The 19315-nt window shown below is 40.2% G+C and overlaps 1 protein-coding gene across 4 annotated transcripts in view; it reads right to left on the bottom strand.

Moving 5' to 3' along the window:
* Positions 1 to 19315, bottom strand: part of TASOR (transcription activation suppressor) — a 45761-nt gene that overhangs the window by 9136 nt on the left and 17310 nt on the right. For 2 of the 4 annotated variants that reach the window (XM_083352658.1, XM_083352661.1), the window contains exons 11-17: positions 17232 to 17335; positions 17012 to 17084; positions 16839 to 16913; positions 13690 to 14373; positions 12443 to 12846; positions 10701 to 10848; positions 9067 to 9123 (exon numbers count right to left, since the gene is read on the bottom strand). In XM_083352658.1, the coding sequence (XP_083208784.1) occupies positions 9067 to 9123; positions 10701 to 10848; positions 12443 to 12846; positions 13690 to 14373; positions 16839 to 16913; positions 17012 to 17084; positions 17232 to 17335 (1545 nt within the window). The remainder of the gene's footprint in view (positions 1 to 9066; positions 9124 to 10700; positions 10849 to 12442; positions 12847 to 13689; positions 14374 to 16838; positions 16914 to 17011; positions 17085 to 17231; positions 17336 to 19315) is intronic. The other 2 variants (XM_083352659.1, XM_083352660.1) reach the window with 2 other exon arrangements.

Raw genomic sequence — 19315 nt, 5'->3', positions numbered from 1 at the left:
AATTTTATTAGCTAATTCATACTTTTTCTAAGCTTTCTTATTTCCTTATGCAAAACAAATAGCACAATAGGCATACATACATACATACATATTCACAGTACATTTTTTCAAGTTAGATATCAACTACAGTATTATATTCTTGTCTTATAAACCTGTATATTAGTAACAATAATTAAACCTAACAGATGTATCACATCTCATGTCCAATATAACTGCTTATCAACATCTGTGTCACCACAATTTCATAGTTCCTGCTGCCATAGTACTTAGTTTCAACAGTGAAAAAAACTTATTAACCCAATGCAATTCCTTCTAATAGCCAATATCTAGTAGTCAATCTTATACCTATGACTTTATTAGCAAGGCATTTATACCAGACAGGGAATGCTAGTTCTGTGGCATAACACAGAATTATCGTCATTTGATGTTTATCATATTTATCAGCTAAGTTAGCACAAATTACTTTTAAAAACCCAAACAGGAAAAAATACATAAAAATACAAAGCCCTCAATGCATAAAACATTAATCATACCATTTGGATTACTTTGCCAATTTTATACCGATACAGAGTAAAGAATTAAAGCAACCAGGTTGTCTGCATTTTCTCAGCACCATAAATGAGAAAGAGATGATTACTTCAGCTATTTTACAGAGAAAGGAAAAAAGAAGGCAAGTTTACAAATTTAATTTGAAAGGAAAGAGCAGCTTATGTTGCTTTCTGGATGAAGTATGGTTGTTGATTTGCAAAAACAGAAAGAGGAAATAGTTCTACTTATTATGTCCCATGGAACATACTATAAGACCTTCAGAAGTTGTCCAAAAGTAACTCAATAAACTCAACAAGCTTCTCCGCAAAAGAGTACTTTGGGGGAAAATGATGATCAACTCTCAAATGCTGAACTAAACCTTTCAGGATATCGCATAAGGCCTATCCAAGGAGTAAGTTTACACGGCGTTTGATAAAGTGGATCACAACCTACTACTTGATAGAAAAATGTGGGTTAGCATCACCACCAGATGGATTCGCAGCTGGCTGACCAGCCGTACTCAGCGTGTGGTCCTCAATGGAACCGCATCTACATGGAGGGAAGTGTGTAGTGGGGTGCCTCAGGGCTCTGTTCTGGGCCCAGTGCTCTTCAACATCTTCATCAATGATTTGGATGAGGGGATAGATGGGGAACTCATCAAATTTGCAGACGACACTAAGCTGGCAGGAATAGCCAACACTCCAGAAGACAGGCTTAAGATACAGAAGGATCTGGACAGACTTGAACATTGGGTGCTATCTAACAAAACGAAATTCAATGGTGAAAAAAGTAAGGTTCTACATTTAGGCAAGAAAAAACAAATGCACAGGTATAGTATAGGTGGTACCTTGCTCAATAGTAGCAACTGTGAGAGGGATCTTGGAGTCCTAGTGGACAATCACTTAAATATGAGCCAGCAGTGTGCTACAGCTACCAAAAAAGCCAACACAGTGCTAGGCTGCATTAACAGAGAGATAGAATCAAGATCACGTGAAGTGTTAATACCACTTTACAATGCCTTAAGGCCACACTTGGAATACTGCATCCAGTTTTCATCACCATGATGTAAAAAAGATGTTGAGACTCTAGAAAGAGTACAGAGAAGAGCAACAAAGATGATCAGGGGACTGGAAGCTAAAACATATAAGAAACGGTTGCTGGAATTGGGAATGTGTAGTCTAATGAAGAGAAGGACGAGGGGTGACATCATAGCAGTATTCCAAAGAACACTGCCACAAAGAAAAGGAAGTCAAGCTATTCTCCAAAGCACCTGAAAGCAGGACAAGAAGCAACGGATGGAAACTAACCAAAGAGAGAAGCAACCTAGAACTAAGGAGAAATTTTCTGACAATTAGGACAATTAATCAGTGGAACAACCTGCCTCCAAAAGCTGTGAATGCTCCAACATTATTAAAAATAAAGACTATTAAACTCCATTAAATGTGATATGACACAGAACATACATACAGCCTATATAAGCATTCAAATGGAATCTTCGTTAAGATACTTCCAGATGCTTTCATCAAGTGAATTTTTGCACATGTAAGATGGGGAGGTTTTGGTATTTCAGAAAGTTTTGCTTCAACTTTATGATTATTAACTTAACAGATCATGAGAAAAATCTATTTCAAAACAAAAAGTTCTTATAAAATCTTCAATAACAAAACTTCTATATAATGCATTTCCAGCAGCCAATACAGGTACTACTCAGCAAATGGGCCTCAACATGACAAAAGTAGTTAAACAACTTAGTGCAAAGTGATGTATAGACAGACAAAAACATCCATATACATACATGGAAAATATACAAATAATGGCATAATGAATCTGGGCTGCCAGTAACTGATCAATTAAGGTAAGCTGGATTAATGGCAGATAACTTAAAGAAAATGTCATCCTAGAGCAGACATGTTAAACACAAGGCCCGGGGCCCAAATCCGGCCCGCGAAGTGGTTTCATGTGGCCCGCGAAGCCACCCTGGAAACAGTGAGGGAATGGCCCCCACTGCCTTGGCCCTGGCCCAGAGACCGTCCTTCCGCCAGAGACCCTCAGATCTGTCCCACTCCTGCCCAGGCCCCCATAGGCACCCTTGATGCGAACGATGTAGAGCTGGCCACGCCGACCCAGTAGGCCATACACACCCTAGCCACGCCCACCCAGTAGGCCACACCCACCCTGGCAATACCCACCCGGCCCCCTGAGGGCAACCGCAATGCTGATGCAGCCCTCAATGAAATTGAGTTTGACACCCCTGTCCTAGAGTGTGGGTACTATCAATAAAACAACTCAAAGAGTGGAATCATTACAAACTAGACATAAATGTTTAATACAGTAAGACTATTAATGAGCATCTACACTTAAGAGTATTATGTACAATTCCAAACAGAATACTGTATCTGAAAAAAGATATTGTAGAGAAGGGGCTGCAGACAAATATTGGTTTGTGACTTGTTGGGAACTGGGCCGCAGAAGTGTTGGGCAAGCGCATGAAGCTTCATTTGCACATTTGCAGGGTCTAGGTTGCATGCGTGAAACCAACCTTTCCCCACTACCACTGCTGCTAAAAAGGTTAGGGACTGCTGTTTTAGAGCAGGGCTTTTCAACCTTTTCACCCATTGTACCACTTTTAGGATAAGGCAATATCCAAGTACAACCAGTCGCCCCGCAAGGTGTCAAAAACTTGACAAAAAAAATGAAAAAAATATGATAAAGTACAAGTAGTTCTCGACTTACAACAATTCGCTTAATGACTATTTGAAGTTACAACGGTACTGAAAAAAGTGACTTATGACCATTTTTCACACTTATGACTGTTCAAACATCCCCAGGGTGATGTGATTTACATTTGGATGCTTGGCAACTGATTCATACTTATGACATTCACAGTGTCCCTGGATGATGTGATTAATGGCCGGGGGGGGGGGCGTGGCATGGCCAGCTTATCATTCAGGTTGCCAGGGGCCTGTGGGGGGGGGGGATCCGTGGGTCTCTGGTGGAGGGGGATGGGTGCCTTCCTTCACTCCCTCTCCCATTGTCCCTTCTTCCTTTTCCTTTCTTTCCTTCCTTCCCTCTTTATCTCTTCCCTCCCTCCCTTCCATTGTCTCTCCCTCCCTCTCATTGTCCTTCCCCTCCTTCCTTCTCTCTTCCTCCTTCCCTCCATCCCTTCCATTCTCTCCCTCCCTCTCATTGTCCTTCCCCTTCCTTCCTTCCCTCTCTTCCTCCTTCCCTCCATCCCTTCCATTGTCTCTCCCTCCCTCATTGTCCTTCCCCTCCTTCCTTTCTTCCTTCCCTCCATCCTTTCCATTGTCTCTCCCTCCCTCTCATTGTCATTCCCCTCCTTCCTTGTCTCTTCCTCCTTCCCTCCATCCCTTCCATTCTCTCCCTCCCTCATTGTCCTTCCCCTTCCTTCCTTCCCTGTCTCTTCCTCCTTCCCTCCATCCCTTCCATTGTCTCTCCCTCCCTCATTGTCCTTCCCCTCCTTCCTTTCTTCCTTCCCTCCATCCCTTCCATTCCCTCCCTCCCTCTCATTGTCCTTCCCCTTCCACCCTTCCCTCTTTGTCTCTTCCTCCTTCCCTCTCTCCCTTCCTTCCTTCCTTCCCTTTCCCTTCCCTTCCCTTCCTCCCTCCCTCCCTTCCAAGCAACCTGCTAGTCCAAACTACACCTCACACAACCTGCCCATCTCCCATTTTCAGGCACGTACATTACGAACTGGCTACTTCTCCGTCATTTTTCCCCTACCAGAGCCCAGCGTTCCTGATCCTCTGTGTACATCGTTCTTCCCATAGCACTCCCCAGCACTGTCGAGAGATGCCCATTTCTGGCCGCACTGCTACTGTTAACAAGTTAATTTTCACCCGCCTGAAGGAAGAGAGCAATGCTTTTCTCCCTCCTCCAAAGGAAGGGAGACAAATTTGAATCGCCACCAAGTCACCCTTCCTTCGGGTGAAATAATCTCCTTGCAATGCAAAACCGCAGGGGCTCCATCTTTTGCAAATGGCAGCGCGTGCGCTCTGTGAGCAAAGGAGGAGAGCAGCCAAGCAGCCTGCTAGTCCAAACTACAAATACTGCTTCTTGGGATGGAGTGGGGTGGGCACGGAGAGGAAATGTCTGGAAATCATGCAAGAACTTTTATTATTGCTGTTATTCTACCAAATTGCAAAGGAAAAGCAGAAACAGCCCAGCCCCATAGGTCAAGCTCGGCTCTCTTTCCCTTAAACACGGTTCATCAGGAGCTCTGGTGCTTCCCACGCTTGCAGCGGGGAGACTGGAGGCTTTTCCACCGACCCAGGGCAACTTTGCAAAAAACAGCAAAACAGCACGGAGAAGCATGGCTCAGCTGTACTTGCACTCCCGCCTCGCTCACTTGCTTCCTTTCCACTCGCTTGCGGGGCGCTCGGAAACCGGAGGCGCTCGGAAGCCAGTGTGGGGCACTTGGAGACTGGCCGCACGGGGTGCATCGGAAGCCACCAGCGCCCGCTCAGAAGCCACTCACGCAGGCCACTTGGAGGCTGCCCGTGCCCACTCAAAAGCTGCCGCCGCTCGGAAACCACCCGCACGGGGCGCTTGGAGGCCGTCCGCGCCCACTCACAAGCCAGTGCCATCCGCTAACCACCCGCACGGGACGCTTAGAGGCTGCCTGTGCAGGGTGCATCGGAAGCCACCCGCACCCACTCAAAGCCAGTGACGCTCAGAAGCCATCGCGCAGGCCGCTTGGAGGCCGCCCATGCAGGGTGCATCGGAAGCCACCTGTGCCCGCTCAGAGGCCAATGCCGCTCGGAAGCCACCTGTGTGGGGCGCTTGGAGGCCACCCGCGCCCTCTCAGAAGCCGGTGCTGCTTGGAAATCACCCACGTGGGACGCTTGGAGGCCGCCCACGCGGGGCGCATCAAAGTCACCTGTGCCTGCTCAGAGGCCGGCGCTGCTCAGAAACCACCTGCGCTGTTCAGTGGCAGCAGGGCCACCTGCCGGGACTTCCAGCTGGCAGGTGGCATGGGATCCGGAGTCCCAGCCTCCCAGATGATCAGCGGTGTTCTCCTCTGGTCAGCGGCTCAAATCCAGAGTCTCAGCCTCCCAGCGGAGCAATGAGCGGCTGGCAGGCCAGGTAGTGCAGATCCCCTCCCTCGGTTGTCGAGCCCGGGGCTTGACAGTCGCTCCTGCTTGAAAGGCAGGGTTTGGCAGCCAGCAAGGCGCTCGCACGGGGCTCTCCCGGGTCTGGCAGGCCTAACGGGGACTGGCCTCTCCCTCTCCACGCTAGAGTGGCACCCGCGGAGGTGGCCAAGGGCAAGTAGGGCAAGGTCGCTCCTGCTCAAAAGGCAGGGGTTGGCGGCCAGCGAGGCGCTCACACAGGGCTCTCCCGGGGCTGGCAGGTGATGGGGGAGGAGCAGGCCGATCACCTTACCGGTACCTGGGACTCTGACGCGCCTTCCCGGGCACGTGTGCCCCGAAGAAGCGCCGATCAGAAGTCAATCCGGTTGCTGCACAACAAGTACCTGGGGAGGGCGGGGTCTCGCTCTGCACCTGCGAGCGCCATCTGTAGGGTTACTGCAGGCAGCATGCTTTTGGGCAGCAAGTGAGCTAGGAAGGAGCGGAGCGCGGGGGGGAGAAGTGGGGGGAGGAAGGCGATGCAGCGTACCACCAGCCAGGTACTCGCGTACCACTAGTGGTATGCGTACCACCGGTTGAAAAGCCCTGTTTTAGAGCTCAAAAAGATGCAAAGAAATGCAATAACAAGATCAGGTAGATCTGACGATAATAACTCTTATACAATACTGTAGCATTTCTTAAAGCAGAAGTAGAAAGGAAGAAATGGCTAGCTGTCCATATGAGGATCAAAATAATATTCTCTCCCTTCTTCATAAACTTGTAACTTGTGCAAGTAGTTCTTAGCCACAATTTCTTAAGAGCTACTTATAAACACACCCCGATGGTCACATGATCACATTTTGAACATTTGTCAACCAGCTCACATTTACAGCTGTTTGCAGCAACCTGCAGTCACATAACCATGATTTTTTTGCCAGTTTTCAGAGTTTACTTCTGGTTTTCAGCAAAAAGTGCCCATTGGGTATAATTTATTTGTTTAATAATCAAGGCGTTCACTTAACAATTGTCACAAGAGTCATAAAATCAGGTACAGTGACCCCCTTCCAACCATAATTCTGGGATCAATTATAAGTCAAGGAATACCTTTAGACAGTGCTTTTTTGTAAAAGAAAAAGGTGCCGGAACTCACACGTCATACAACCTACCTTGCCTACCCTACAAGGTTCCATCCAAAAAAAGGTGCTGGAACTCCGTTCTGAGCGTTCTATGAGAAAAAAGCCCTGCCTTTAGTTATTACTTCTAAAAGCCGAGTTTCAGAACAGATAAAAGGAAGTATTTCTTTATTCAAAGCATAATTAAACTGCAATTCACTGTCAGATTTGGTGATGGCCACCAACATAAATAGGAACTAAACACATTAATGTAGAATCAGACTATCAATTGGACATTAATCTTGAAGGATGCTTGCTATCTCCAGGAGCATTGGCAGCATAATTTAAACATCAGATGCTGGGAAACAAGAGAGGAAACAATTTCTTTCTTCTCCTTGCTCGAGAGGCTCTTTAAAAACACTGATAGACCACTGTGTGACTGGCTAAATCCAGGAAAAATTTTCTATACTCTATGTCTGAACTTTAGAGGGAAATAAACTAAGATGAATGTGATATGCAATTTGGAAATTCCACAGAAAGTCGTTGCTAAAAATACAGTTTTAAATGAATTATATTATATTTATATTGACTCCAGAAGTTGGTAGAGGACAGGAAGGCCTGGAGGAACGTTGTCCATGGGGTCGCGATGGGTCGGACACGACTTTGCAGCTAACAACAACATATTTATATTATGTCAACAAGATCATGAAACTCAAGACTCTTAACAAGATTTGAGACTCTTTAACAGGGGTGTCAAATTGCCGGCCCATGGGCCAGATGCGTCATGCCGAAACTGCACCCACCCCACTGCCGGCAATGGGAAAAAAAGTCACAATACATCACAACACGTCACATGACACACCTGCTCTAGAAAGTGCAGAGAAGAGCAACAAAGATGATTTAAGGGACTGGAGACTAAAACATATAAAGTACAGTGCTGAAATTGTGTATGTCTAGTTTAATTAAAAGTTCCAATATCGAAGGGATTGCCCTAAAGAGTCAACCTATTCTTCAAAGCACCCGAACAGGAGAAGCAATGGATGAAAACTAATCAAGGAGAAAATCAACCCAAATTTCCTGACAGTTAGAACAATTAATCAGTGGAACAACCTGCCTCCAGAAGTTGTGAATGCTCCAACACTGGAAGTGTTTAATAAGCGATTCAACAACTATTTGTTTGAAATGGTATAGGGTTTTATGCCTGAGCAAGGGGTTAGACTAGAAAACCTTCAAGGTCCCTTCCAAATCTTGTTATTCTGTTCTCAAACTATTTTACTCACATTTATACTTTATAGTTAACGTGACCTAATACAGGGGTTCCCAACCAGGGGTGTGAAACGATATTCCAGGGGGTGCAAAAACTTGGGTTTTCAAAATTAGTGTATATGTATAATTTGTTGCCATTATTTCAAACTTTTGTAAGGGGTGCAAGAATATATCAGAAGCATTCTAGGGGTGTGGGGTATAGAAAAAGGTTGGGAGCCGCTGATCTAGTACATAGAAAGCAAAATGACTGGCGAATTTTCAAAATTAATAAATATTCAAAATCTTAATAAAATTAAGCAATTAAGGGAGTTTTATTAGTAAAAGCTCAATTATGATAGCACATTAAGAACCAAATTCTAGTGTTGAGGATCAATGCAAATGTAAAATATTCAGATACACATCTAACTAAAAATTATCTTATTTCCAAATATCACAAATATACAAATATCAGTACTATTACTTCAACTAGGTAAAAATTGCTTCTTCCCCCAAATGCAAACAGGTAAGAAACATCTATATTTTATTTCTTCCCATATTATGACTAAGAACATTGGGGTTTTTTTTTCAAATAGAAGTATTTCCCAAGTGACAGTAACCAAACTGCCAAATATTTATTTATCAATGTGATAAGAGGGGGGCAGCATAATGGCTCAGTAAGACACAGGCTTGCCGGCTGGAAAGACCAAGCACCATATAACAGGGAGAGCTCCTGTCCTTGCCCCAGCTCCTGCTAACCTAGCAGTTCAAAAGCAGGCAAATGCAAGCAGATAAATAGGTACCACATCCCAAAATAATCTCCAAAAACTATGTGATTACAAAGACTGTTTTAAACGGGACCACTGCACCATGTATGATGAAGAGACATGCCACAAGTACAAGAATGAGCATGGGTACTTTAAGTGGGCTGCATTTCTCAAGATTCAAATTCCGAATATACTTGCTTCAGTGGATTAATTTCCGCAATTATGTGTAAAACTGTTTGGTTTTACAGTCTCCCCAAAACTTAATGCTGAGAACAGGCTACTTTTTTAGCCACCTGGATAGCAATGGGCATATGCAGTAAAGACCATCCTTCTCACCTGTTTGGTTATCTCCATGCTTTCTCAGTTGATCCTCAGGAACTCTTCCTACCCCTCCTGAGGGAGAGCAGCAGTTAGCAAGTTTAGAGTTTCTCAATATATATAAAGTACATCCTTTCACACTTTTTGTTCTATAAACCAATTAAAATAATTAGCCCATGTCAGAGAATATAAAAGTATTAATTATTAATTTCAAGTATCTTTGGATCTCATGGAATTGCCTTTTCATTCAAGATTTGAATTCCAGAATTGATTATACCTATAAACACTGCAAGAACCAGCAGACTGGAAATTCCTGTGTTAATCATTTCTGGTGTACTAGAGGCTTGAGCTACCCAACCATGCTACTGCTGCTTCCACACCCATATGACTTCAATAATTTCACATTGTTCATTGAAAAAGACACAGAGATAACAGTTTGCATTTAGTCTCTAAAACTAAATGTGGAAATCACCACTAAAAGCAAGTAGATCCAGAAATAGCATAATACAGTGCTGCTAAGTTTTATCTCTTAGTAGCAATACAATATTTTAGAAGAAAACTGGACTTCAAATTAATGTTATATAGCAATTTTAAAAATGGCATCCTGTTGAACAAATTACATTTTAAAAAGAACCCTTGAGAAATTAGCCTCAGAAGAATTTATATAACCTTTCTTTGCATAAACTAGTATAACCATGATTTTACACAGCTCCAGAATTTTTTTAAGAAACAGGTTAAAATGAACTGTTAGAGAAATCTCATTTTTAAAAATATTTTTAGAGCCAAGTTTTTTGGCAGTCCTGAATTCAATACAGTGTTTACAACATTATTAGAACAGAACTTATCTATAAATGTTCTGCTGAGTTCCCCCATTATCTTAAATAAGTACAATAGGTATGACATGTAGTGATTTAGATCACAAAAACTATTTAGTAATCTGCAGACCAAATCCAGACAATTAAGCCATTAATTCAAAAACTCTTATCAAAAATTACCCCACCAGTAGAATAAATATTGGTTCAATTTCATTCTAAAGGAAAATAATTAAACATGCTAGTCTTGAACTTGTCACATAATCCAGTTTCTTCTTTTACTATGGAATAGAACAACCGCTACCCTAGAAACTATGTAACTTTTTTCATCTTTTGTAAGTTTTGTTATGTCCCTAGTTGCATATGTATTCATGATGGCTCGTTACTTGTAATGCCATGTTACGTTCAGCTGACCATCTATAGCAAGAAAATACCAAAATAAATTATTAACCTCCAAACTATCTAGACAGTGTTACACCCAACATTAAAGCGTTATTCCTGCACTAATACAATGAAAGGACATTCATAACCCGAGTGTCTTTCGCAGTCATAGAATTCCATTGTTCCATCTCAACTGAGTACTGCAGAGCACCTTAGCTAAATTCAAAATAGTATATTTTAAAAAATGTCTCCAGGAACTAACAATATAAACAAAGGACTCAAATAAAGTCTCCACTAACAGAAGTGGGGATCGGCCTGTTGTAAACTGTCATGAACTAGCTGAATAGCCTGGAGATAAAAAAATACACTATTTAAAATATTCCATATCATTTATGATACTTATAACTGGATATCTAAAAGATACAAAGATTTGAACTCTATACTTATCCTATTACTCACCTGTGATGGGAATCAGTTTCCAATGTATTTCAGTTGCCTCAGAATTGTTTGAGTTGGAATGCTGCCTATGATAATTCTGTTCGAGGGGTGTGCTAGGACAGGGACTGGTACAACCATCAAAGCTGCTTATGCTTCCTGTGCTTGTTTCCTAAATAAAGACATAGTATTTCATCTGTTAATTACATGATGCTATGTATATTAATATAGCATATGGTAAGTGCATGTGTTTGTGTCCATGTGCATCCATGAGGGTATGTATTTATACACACACACACACACACACATACACAAATATGTTACACTGTTAATTTTAATCATTTCAATATACATTGTTCAGAAACTAACATATTTTTGTATTATATTAATTTAAATCATCAATTAAGCACTAATGTGATATCCCTATCTGTATTTACTGCAGCTCTTATTTTCAGGAAATTCAAGAACCATTTGAATTAAATCACTTTCAGACAGAAAAGAAAAGCAACTGTCAAGACTGTAGCCTGGTGATAGCGCCAGCAATACTCCCCATTACCGACTAAAAAGCCAACGCAAACTGCAGTCACAAATAGTACGAGAGTAAAAAAGTCATCTTCAACACTCAAGACAAACATTAACAAACCAGATAATAAGCCCGAGTCAAACTTTTGCTTGTGCCTATTTTGTTACCTTCTCTATAGATGCTCATTATTTTAAATCTACTCCTGGCAATCCTGATGTAAATATGTTCACACATTCAGCATTCAAGCCACATGGAACTTCAAACAGGAAGTGCTTTATACAGAGTTAGATTATTGATTCATCTAGTTCCGTGTATATCTACATGACTGGCAATGAATCACCAGGGCTTTGGACAGGTATCTTCCACAGAGCTGCCTAAACGTAGCTATGTTCAATTCACTTATATACAATCCTTCCTAAAGGAATTCTGCTCTAATGTTGCCCTATTTCTGCATCAGTCTGGTTTCACTACCTAAACTTACCTACAAATGCCTCCATTTCAAGCACTGGATTCCCGCCCCCCCAATTTGGAAAGTATTCAGCTTACTATGCGAATAAAGGTACATTGTTTTAGCAGTGAAGTCTTCTAGTCTACCTTCCTTCCTGCCTCTCAAATAGTGGGGAGAAAAAATAATAAAGAACCGCCACTTAAGATGAGCTGATTTTGCCAATGAAATAGAAGTCTCCACCAAAAAGGAACAATAATATTTTTTATGTACCTAGGCTCCAAGACTGAAGTAGTAACAAGAAACTCAGTGCTACAGTAACTACAATGTCATATGCACAGCCAGTTTGGTGTAGTGGTTAAGGCAACAGGCTAGAAAAGTGGGAGAGTATGAGGTCTAATCCGGCCTTAGGCACAAAACCACCTGGATGACTTTGTGCCAGTCACTTTCTCTTAGCCCTCGAAAGCAGTCAGCGGCAACCACTTCTGAAATATTGTCAAGAAAACGGCAGTGACTTGTCCAAACACCACTAGGAATCAACACTGTCAAAGGCACACATATGCATGTAATTATATAGAAAAGGAGCTGTCACTAACTTGTTCTTCAGATTTGAGTTTTTTCCCACTGAAAATGGTATTAACTAGTATAACACAATTGTTCAATATAGCAAAGTTTCATGATACCCAATTATTTTTAGCTTTACTAATCTGATCTGTCCTCTGATTTTGTTAACTGTGAGTTTTTAATTGCTCTTGAAGTTAAAATTGCAACACATTTACAAAACACAAACATTCTTACTTTTAACGGTAGTATATGATCTGGATCTGTTTCAACAGTGGAGGCATCGAAAGAATTAGGCAAACATGTTGCACTTTTTTCTAGTGTGACTGGACTTTGGGGATCCTTGAACTGCGTTTCTTCATGTGTAGTATTAGGAAGCTCAGGTTCTTCCTTGATCTTTGGTGAAGTGGGCTTGTATTCAACTGTTTGCTTTGAATAATTTTCTAGTGAAGCCTGTTTAATCAATCTTGCTGTTTGAAAATCCGCATTTGTAAGCACTTCCGAAAGTAATTTCAAAACACCAGATAGGTCAGTAATTGGAGGATCAGCAACATTCTGTTGTCTCAAATCAGTATCACGCCCACCAAGATCAGCTATCATCGAAAGAAGTGATTCTGGTGCTCTTTCATCTAAAATTCCAGCTGGGGTAGGGGTAAAAATATACAGAAAAAACAAATATTATGCTAAAAGCTTCCTACTATCCCTTCATCAATTGATGGATACGACGCACACAAGAAAACACATTTCTAATATTCTACATTTTCAGCCTAGTGAAAAAAGTGTTCAATGACAAAATGTGCTCTTTGCATAAAATATCAGCAGTTACATTTATACTGTTTTTCAAGCCCAAAAACTTGCTTGGATATTTTTAATGAACAGCTAAGCCTAGGAAATCTGACCTGGGTAGTACCTACAGGAGAGATCACCAAGAAATCTCACATTTGCTGACTAGACTGGGAATTTTTAAAAAAAAATCTCCAAAAGGCAACAGTCATAAACTACTAGAGCAGACATGTCAAACTTGCGACGTCACGTGACGTCGTGCAACTATCAGGATGGTTTTGCCATTGTCAGCAATGGGGTGGGCGCAGCTTCCAGATGATGCGTCCGACCCGTGGGCCGGCAGTTTGACACCCCTGTACTAGAGTATATTATTGCCAGAAAGACAACATGAACATTTCCATGCAATAGCCAGAAATGGGGCTTGACTCCATGTAGATTTTTACTTACTTAAATGTCAGGGAGTTAAATCTTCTGCACTGCAGATTCCATACCCACAAAAACTGATAGAATATGCCCAATGCCAATCCACATAACCAAAATGCTGAATTTATAACTAATACAAGCAATAAAAACTGTATGAATGTAAAATGCAGTCATTCAATATGAGCGATTTTTAATTTGCATTGAGATTCAAAGTGTAAGAAACATGCTATAATTAGATTTATGTTTTCCTAAACTCTTCAGTTAATAGGCATTCTTACCTTCATAGTTTTCTAATGTATTGCTCATTTTTAACTGCTTTTGTGGACTCTCTCCTTTACTTCCACATTTTCGTTTCCGCCTGCTTTCATTTCTATTGTCTTCTGAGTCAGATTCTCTGTCTACATGCTTCTTTGTATAATGAATTAAATTAATCAGATCTTCAATATTGCCTCTATCACGATCTCCAGAGTGAACAGACTTTCTTTTGGCAACTACACTTCCATATTTTGATCCATTTCTTTTGCCAGCTTTTCTTCTTGTAAAATCAGATTCATCTTCCAGAGCTTCATAATCTGAAACAGGACTGAACTGCTGAGGTTTTCTATTACTGTCCATTATTTTCTTCAGTTTAGAAATAGGAATCTGGTATACTTCTGAACCAAAAATATAGGAATGCAAACAGCTCTCAAGATGGGATTTATTTTTAGGTCCAGGATACAGAAATTTTTTCTCATCCAAGTTTCCTTTATATTGATATAAAACAAATTCTTTATATTTACTGTATCGTTTAAAATAGTCGTTTATATATTTTTCCATCAAAATATTCAAGTCAGACTTAGAATCTTTGCGAGAATGTAAGTATGCATAATGCAATGACTGGATAAATCTTGGAAGTTCTGGTATAACTTCATGTGTTTCATCCAACACCAATGTATTCTCATTTTTGTGATCATTTTTGTGCACTACGTTCAGAATGGGATTAAAAAAGAGGGAAAATGGAAAAAATCAGTAAGCAATACGATGCCTTCCACCTTTCCCTGAATAAACTTACACAATCTGTCTTTGCTTAGTGGAATTAACACATGCATTTCTCCCTCAACATTTTACCTTAATAGCAACTAAAACAGGTTACATTGAAGAAACATAACATGGTCAAAATCTATCTTGGGATTCCTATTCTGCTTGTATTTTAAGATAAGAACCTGAGATATTTCTCACATGTTCATCAGGAAGGATAATGGGGATGGCAGACATGGAAAAATGTGCTTTTTTAACAGTCTACTTAGTACTTCAAACAAGAATTTGACAAACCTCTGTATTATATGCATACATATAATATAAAATGTGAAAAAAATGCTTATGATATAGATTGTTTATTGGATTGCTATTTATACCAGTATTTGTTACTGCTTTACTGGAAGACTGAATTTTAAGTCTGATTTTGTTGCTAGTTTTTATTAAATGCAATATTCTCACTGATTCTGGAAATAATTTTGGAAGGGACATAAAGCCTTTTAATTAATACATGCTGTACCATTTAACAGCACATAATTTCACTTATAAGTATTTTCAATTTACCTATCCATCAATTTGTGTTGTCATATTAATACATGCTTATTTTATACATACTTCCACACACACGCCAGTGAAATAATCAATATATCATTTGTTTAGTAGCTATAATTATATAATTTCATTCTGAAACTTAATCAAACAAGTATTCTTAGATGTACAAAAAAGATCAATATAGAAATATTTTCTTAGAAGATACCAGCTAAAATATTTGCTATTTCTAAATTAGTGCCCTATGATACAGTGTAGGTCAGCTCAGAACATATTAAATATGAAAAAAGTTACAACTTCAAAAACTAAAAACTACTCAGATAGATGAATGTGACAAGAAGGAAGATATACTGGAAATGTATTGGTGTTTATCCCTACAATAGATATTATTAAAAGGATAACTTATGTTGGTGCTGTGGCCAGCAATATTAGCTTGAAGAAATGTATAATTATTTCATGAATCATTTGCTTTTATGTAATTAATTTTGTAACGATCAATATATCCATTTTAGTTTGTGGTTATATTAATTAAAGCTTAGATACAGAATTCTTTTTAATAAATTGCGAGGTAACAATTATGAGAGATTGTTCTACTAGACATATGAAGTTTAGGGGAGTTAATTCTGAAATGTCAAAATTTTCTTTTTATAAACTTATGATAAAGCAGGGTGGAGAATGTGATATTTACTTATAATGATAATTTATCATTCACAATGCACTCAGCCTTTATTTAGTCTACCACTTTAATTCCAGTAAGCATTTTTAATATAACAAATTTGACCCAGAGAGCCATTGATGAAGGTAAGGTATCAGGGCTGGAAACTGAAGACCATGAGTTCTAATCCGCCTTAAGAAGGCATAAAGGCTGGATGATCTCAAGTCAGTGATACCATTTCATCCCAGGAAGCGGACAACAGCCATTTCCAAAAACTTGCCAAGAAAATTGCAGAAACTAGTCCAGGCAGTCATTAGGAGTTAGCAATGACTTACAAGGACAAAACTTTTTTTTTTAAAAAAAAAAACCCTTCTCTTTAACTTTACTTCTTCCCTCTTCTAAATCCACTTGGATTCTGTCTTCCTTTTGCTTTTCATTGACAACTAAGATTGTAGATAACATGTTCTTCCTTGCTATCTGAGGTAGGAGAAAGGGTGAGATTATCTCCTTTCTTGAATCAGTGTTCAATACCTCACGTGTTCCATATAAAATTCACTGCATTCTAGCCACTTTAGGAAGTAATCCCCTTTTCTCATAAAATGAAGACTTTACTGCAGATTTATTCTAAGGATACCTCTCAGTCAGGAAATTATACCCATAATTCCGTAAGGAGGAAAGCTGCTTTAGAAATGACGGGATTGGCTTATAGTAAGCAAACTAGTTAGACACATTTAAATACAGCAAATGTAGCATTTAAAGATATTCATAGGAGTTAACTAAGTTAGGTTTGCCTCTTTCAAGATTTCATTCACCACTTTTTTCTCAGGCCTTAAGGAAAGGAAAAGATAAGAAAATATTTTGACTATTATTTTTTTTCCTTACTGCAATCTATTAGTACAAAGAGCTTTACCACCATCAGCTTTATCAAACAAATGTACCAAACATTATGAATGTGCACTGGTTCTAAGAAAAGTCAGTTGCAGCTATAATCTTTCAATAATAGTTAACAAATTTTCTCCTTCGTGCCCACTGATGGGCTAGCATTGGTGGCCACTAGAACTCCAGCGTACTTTAGAGATGGAAAATCAGGTCTGGCTTCACTATAATCCAAGGCTGGATCTGCAACTTTGCATTACTGTTACTGTGTCAGAAATACAACAATAATTAACAATGGACATACCTCCACATTAAAAATACTGAAAAAATTACCTGAAGTCACTAAATTTCTAGGCTTTCGAAATAGAAACAATGCTTTCAAAACCCGAGGCCTTCCTGTTCGATTATCTGATTAAAGGGGGAAGGGAATAAGAGAAAATAAACATTAAAAGGTAGCAAAATACTACTCAAAGCAATTGCTCAAGAAAGACATAGCATTTACATACCATATGGGGAAGCCATTTGAAAAGGAGAAAGCAGCAAGAGATATCCTCCATCTACAAGTGGTTTTAAAATAACCTACAAAAAAGACATTTAAATTAGCAATGGAATTAAAGTATAGCACAAAACAGATTTTGTTCATGTTGCAATTTGAAAAAGAACAGGTCATGTTGTTTTGAAATTTCCAAATATGCATACAAAAGCACAGAAAAAATCTATACTCACCAGATTGTCTGTCTCTAGCTTCTGAAGTAAACCTTCCAAATTGCTTCCTGATCTAGTCTTTTCCACAACTTCAAACAGACTACAATACATCCCATTCTTAAACACTGAGAATATAGAAAAAAAGAGCTGTCAATAAGCCATCTCATTAGAGAACAAAGTTAGTACAATGTCTAAAAAACATCACATCAAGAGAATTTCCCTCCCCTTTCATCCCTCAATAAGCAATTCTATTGGAATAAATTTAACAAACAAACAAACAAAATAAATAAATCTGCTTGAATATGATAGGACTGGAAGGAAGGTACTCTTCAGTAATGGGGAACCACTCATTTTTGGAAAGAACTGTCCAGGGTGAGTTCTACATTATATTGGCTCACAATGGCTCATTTCTCACTTCTCTAATCCCACAAGAGATTGGGGAAGTTCCCCTTCCATGAAATTCTCTTTTTTTTAAAAAGTGTATAAAATCTAACTCAACATTATTACTAAGGTGTTCAAAATGGTTTGAATTCAAAAGAGCCACCTAGAACATTTTAAGCCTAAACAAAACTGGTGTTTCAAATGACATTGTTTTAAGTGTTTCGTGCCATACTGAGCCATGCAGCTGAATGAAGTGTTGTCTACTGATTTTTTTTCTCTTCTAGACCAGAGGCCCCCAACCTTTTGGGCACCAGGGACTGCTTCTGTGGAGAGGTTTTTCTGAGGACCGGAAGGGGCATGGTTTCACCTGCTGCCTGCATCCTGCAGATGGGGCTTTGCTTGTTTGCCCAGTTTCTGGCATGCTGCGGACCAATGCTGATCCCCGGACCGGGGGCTAGGGACCCCTGCTCTAGACAGTATAAAAGGCAATGATAGTCACTACTTACTGAATGGACTGACCTAGTGGTTAGAGTTTAGAAGTGAAGCAATATGGATCTAGGCAGCCCATTACACTGTGAGGAAGGCATTCTCATCTGATTGCTATCAATGAGACACAACTAAATAAGGCTAAAGATTGTAATTAAGGACCTGTAACTAGACTGTGCCTCACTGCAGCTTTCTCTGTTGCTGGAAATAAGTACACCTAATTGCTGATCTCCAAATTAAAACTCAATGGACTTAACTGAAATCTGGTCTTATTTTACATAACAGTATAATGGAATATAATGGAATTGGTGAAGAGAGAAAAGTGTGAATTTTCTTCCCATTCTCTTGATCTTCAGATGAACTAAAGAATTTGAAAGTACATCTCCATTCCACATCCCATCAAATAAAGAAAAACTTGTTTTCTAATTTGGAGGAAATACTTTTTTTCAGTTAAATGTTCTGTGAATCCTAGCAGCAGCAACACTGTTAGGATTCCTTGATCTCTCTCTCTCTCTCTCTCTCTCTCTCTCTCTCTCTCTCTCTCTCTCTCTCTCTCTCTCTGTGTGTGTGTGTGTATACAACCAGGATTCACATTTTTAGTCTTGTTAAGGATGGATACACACACACAAACACACACACACACTTAATAAGACTAAAAATGCAAATCCTGGGTGTGTGCATGTTAGAACGGCACCATGACTCACGACAGGCGCAACAAGTCCGCTCCTTGCAGGATTTGAATAGCGTGGCTACAGGCAGAACAACGGCAATCCTCAGGAAGGATGAATGTACAACGTGCCCTGTATTAGATCTTGGACGTGCCTTGTATTAGATCGCTACAACGGCGATCCCCAGGAAGGATTAATCCACGACGTCCCTTGCGTTAGAGCTTGAAACAGAGGCTCCGGTTCAACCAAAGAAAGGGGGGGGGGGAGAGACACGAAACAAGAGCGCTGGATAACCGCCCCCCTGGCATTTACACGGGCGCCAGGAGAGCGACCACAAGCAAGAAAACAACTCTCAATTCCATAAGTATGCAAAGAGATGAGGGACTATTAGGAACGTTGTGGCCGATTGAGGTGAACAGACCGGTGACCTGCTCAATGAGCAGGGTGCAAAAGCAACCGGCTATATAAGCAAACTCCCGGAACTCCTCTTCTTACTCTGATGTCGGCAGTTTGGCCGACAAAAGCTAAGTGTTTTGCTTATTAAACAATTTGTTTACATTTCTATCCTTG

The sequence above is a fragment of the Vipera ursinii genome, assembly GCF_947247035.1.
Source record: "Vipera ursinii genome assembly, chromosome: 2".
Lineage (NCBI taxonomy): Eukaryota > Metazoa > Chordata > Lepidosauria > Squamata > Viperidae > Vipera > Vipera ursinii.
Note: the sequence above shows the minus strand (reverse complement) of the source record. Positions and strands in the feature narration are given on the sequence as shown.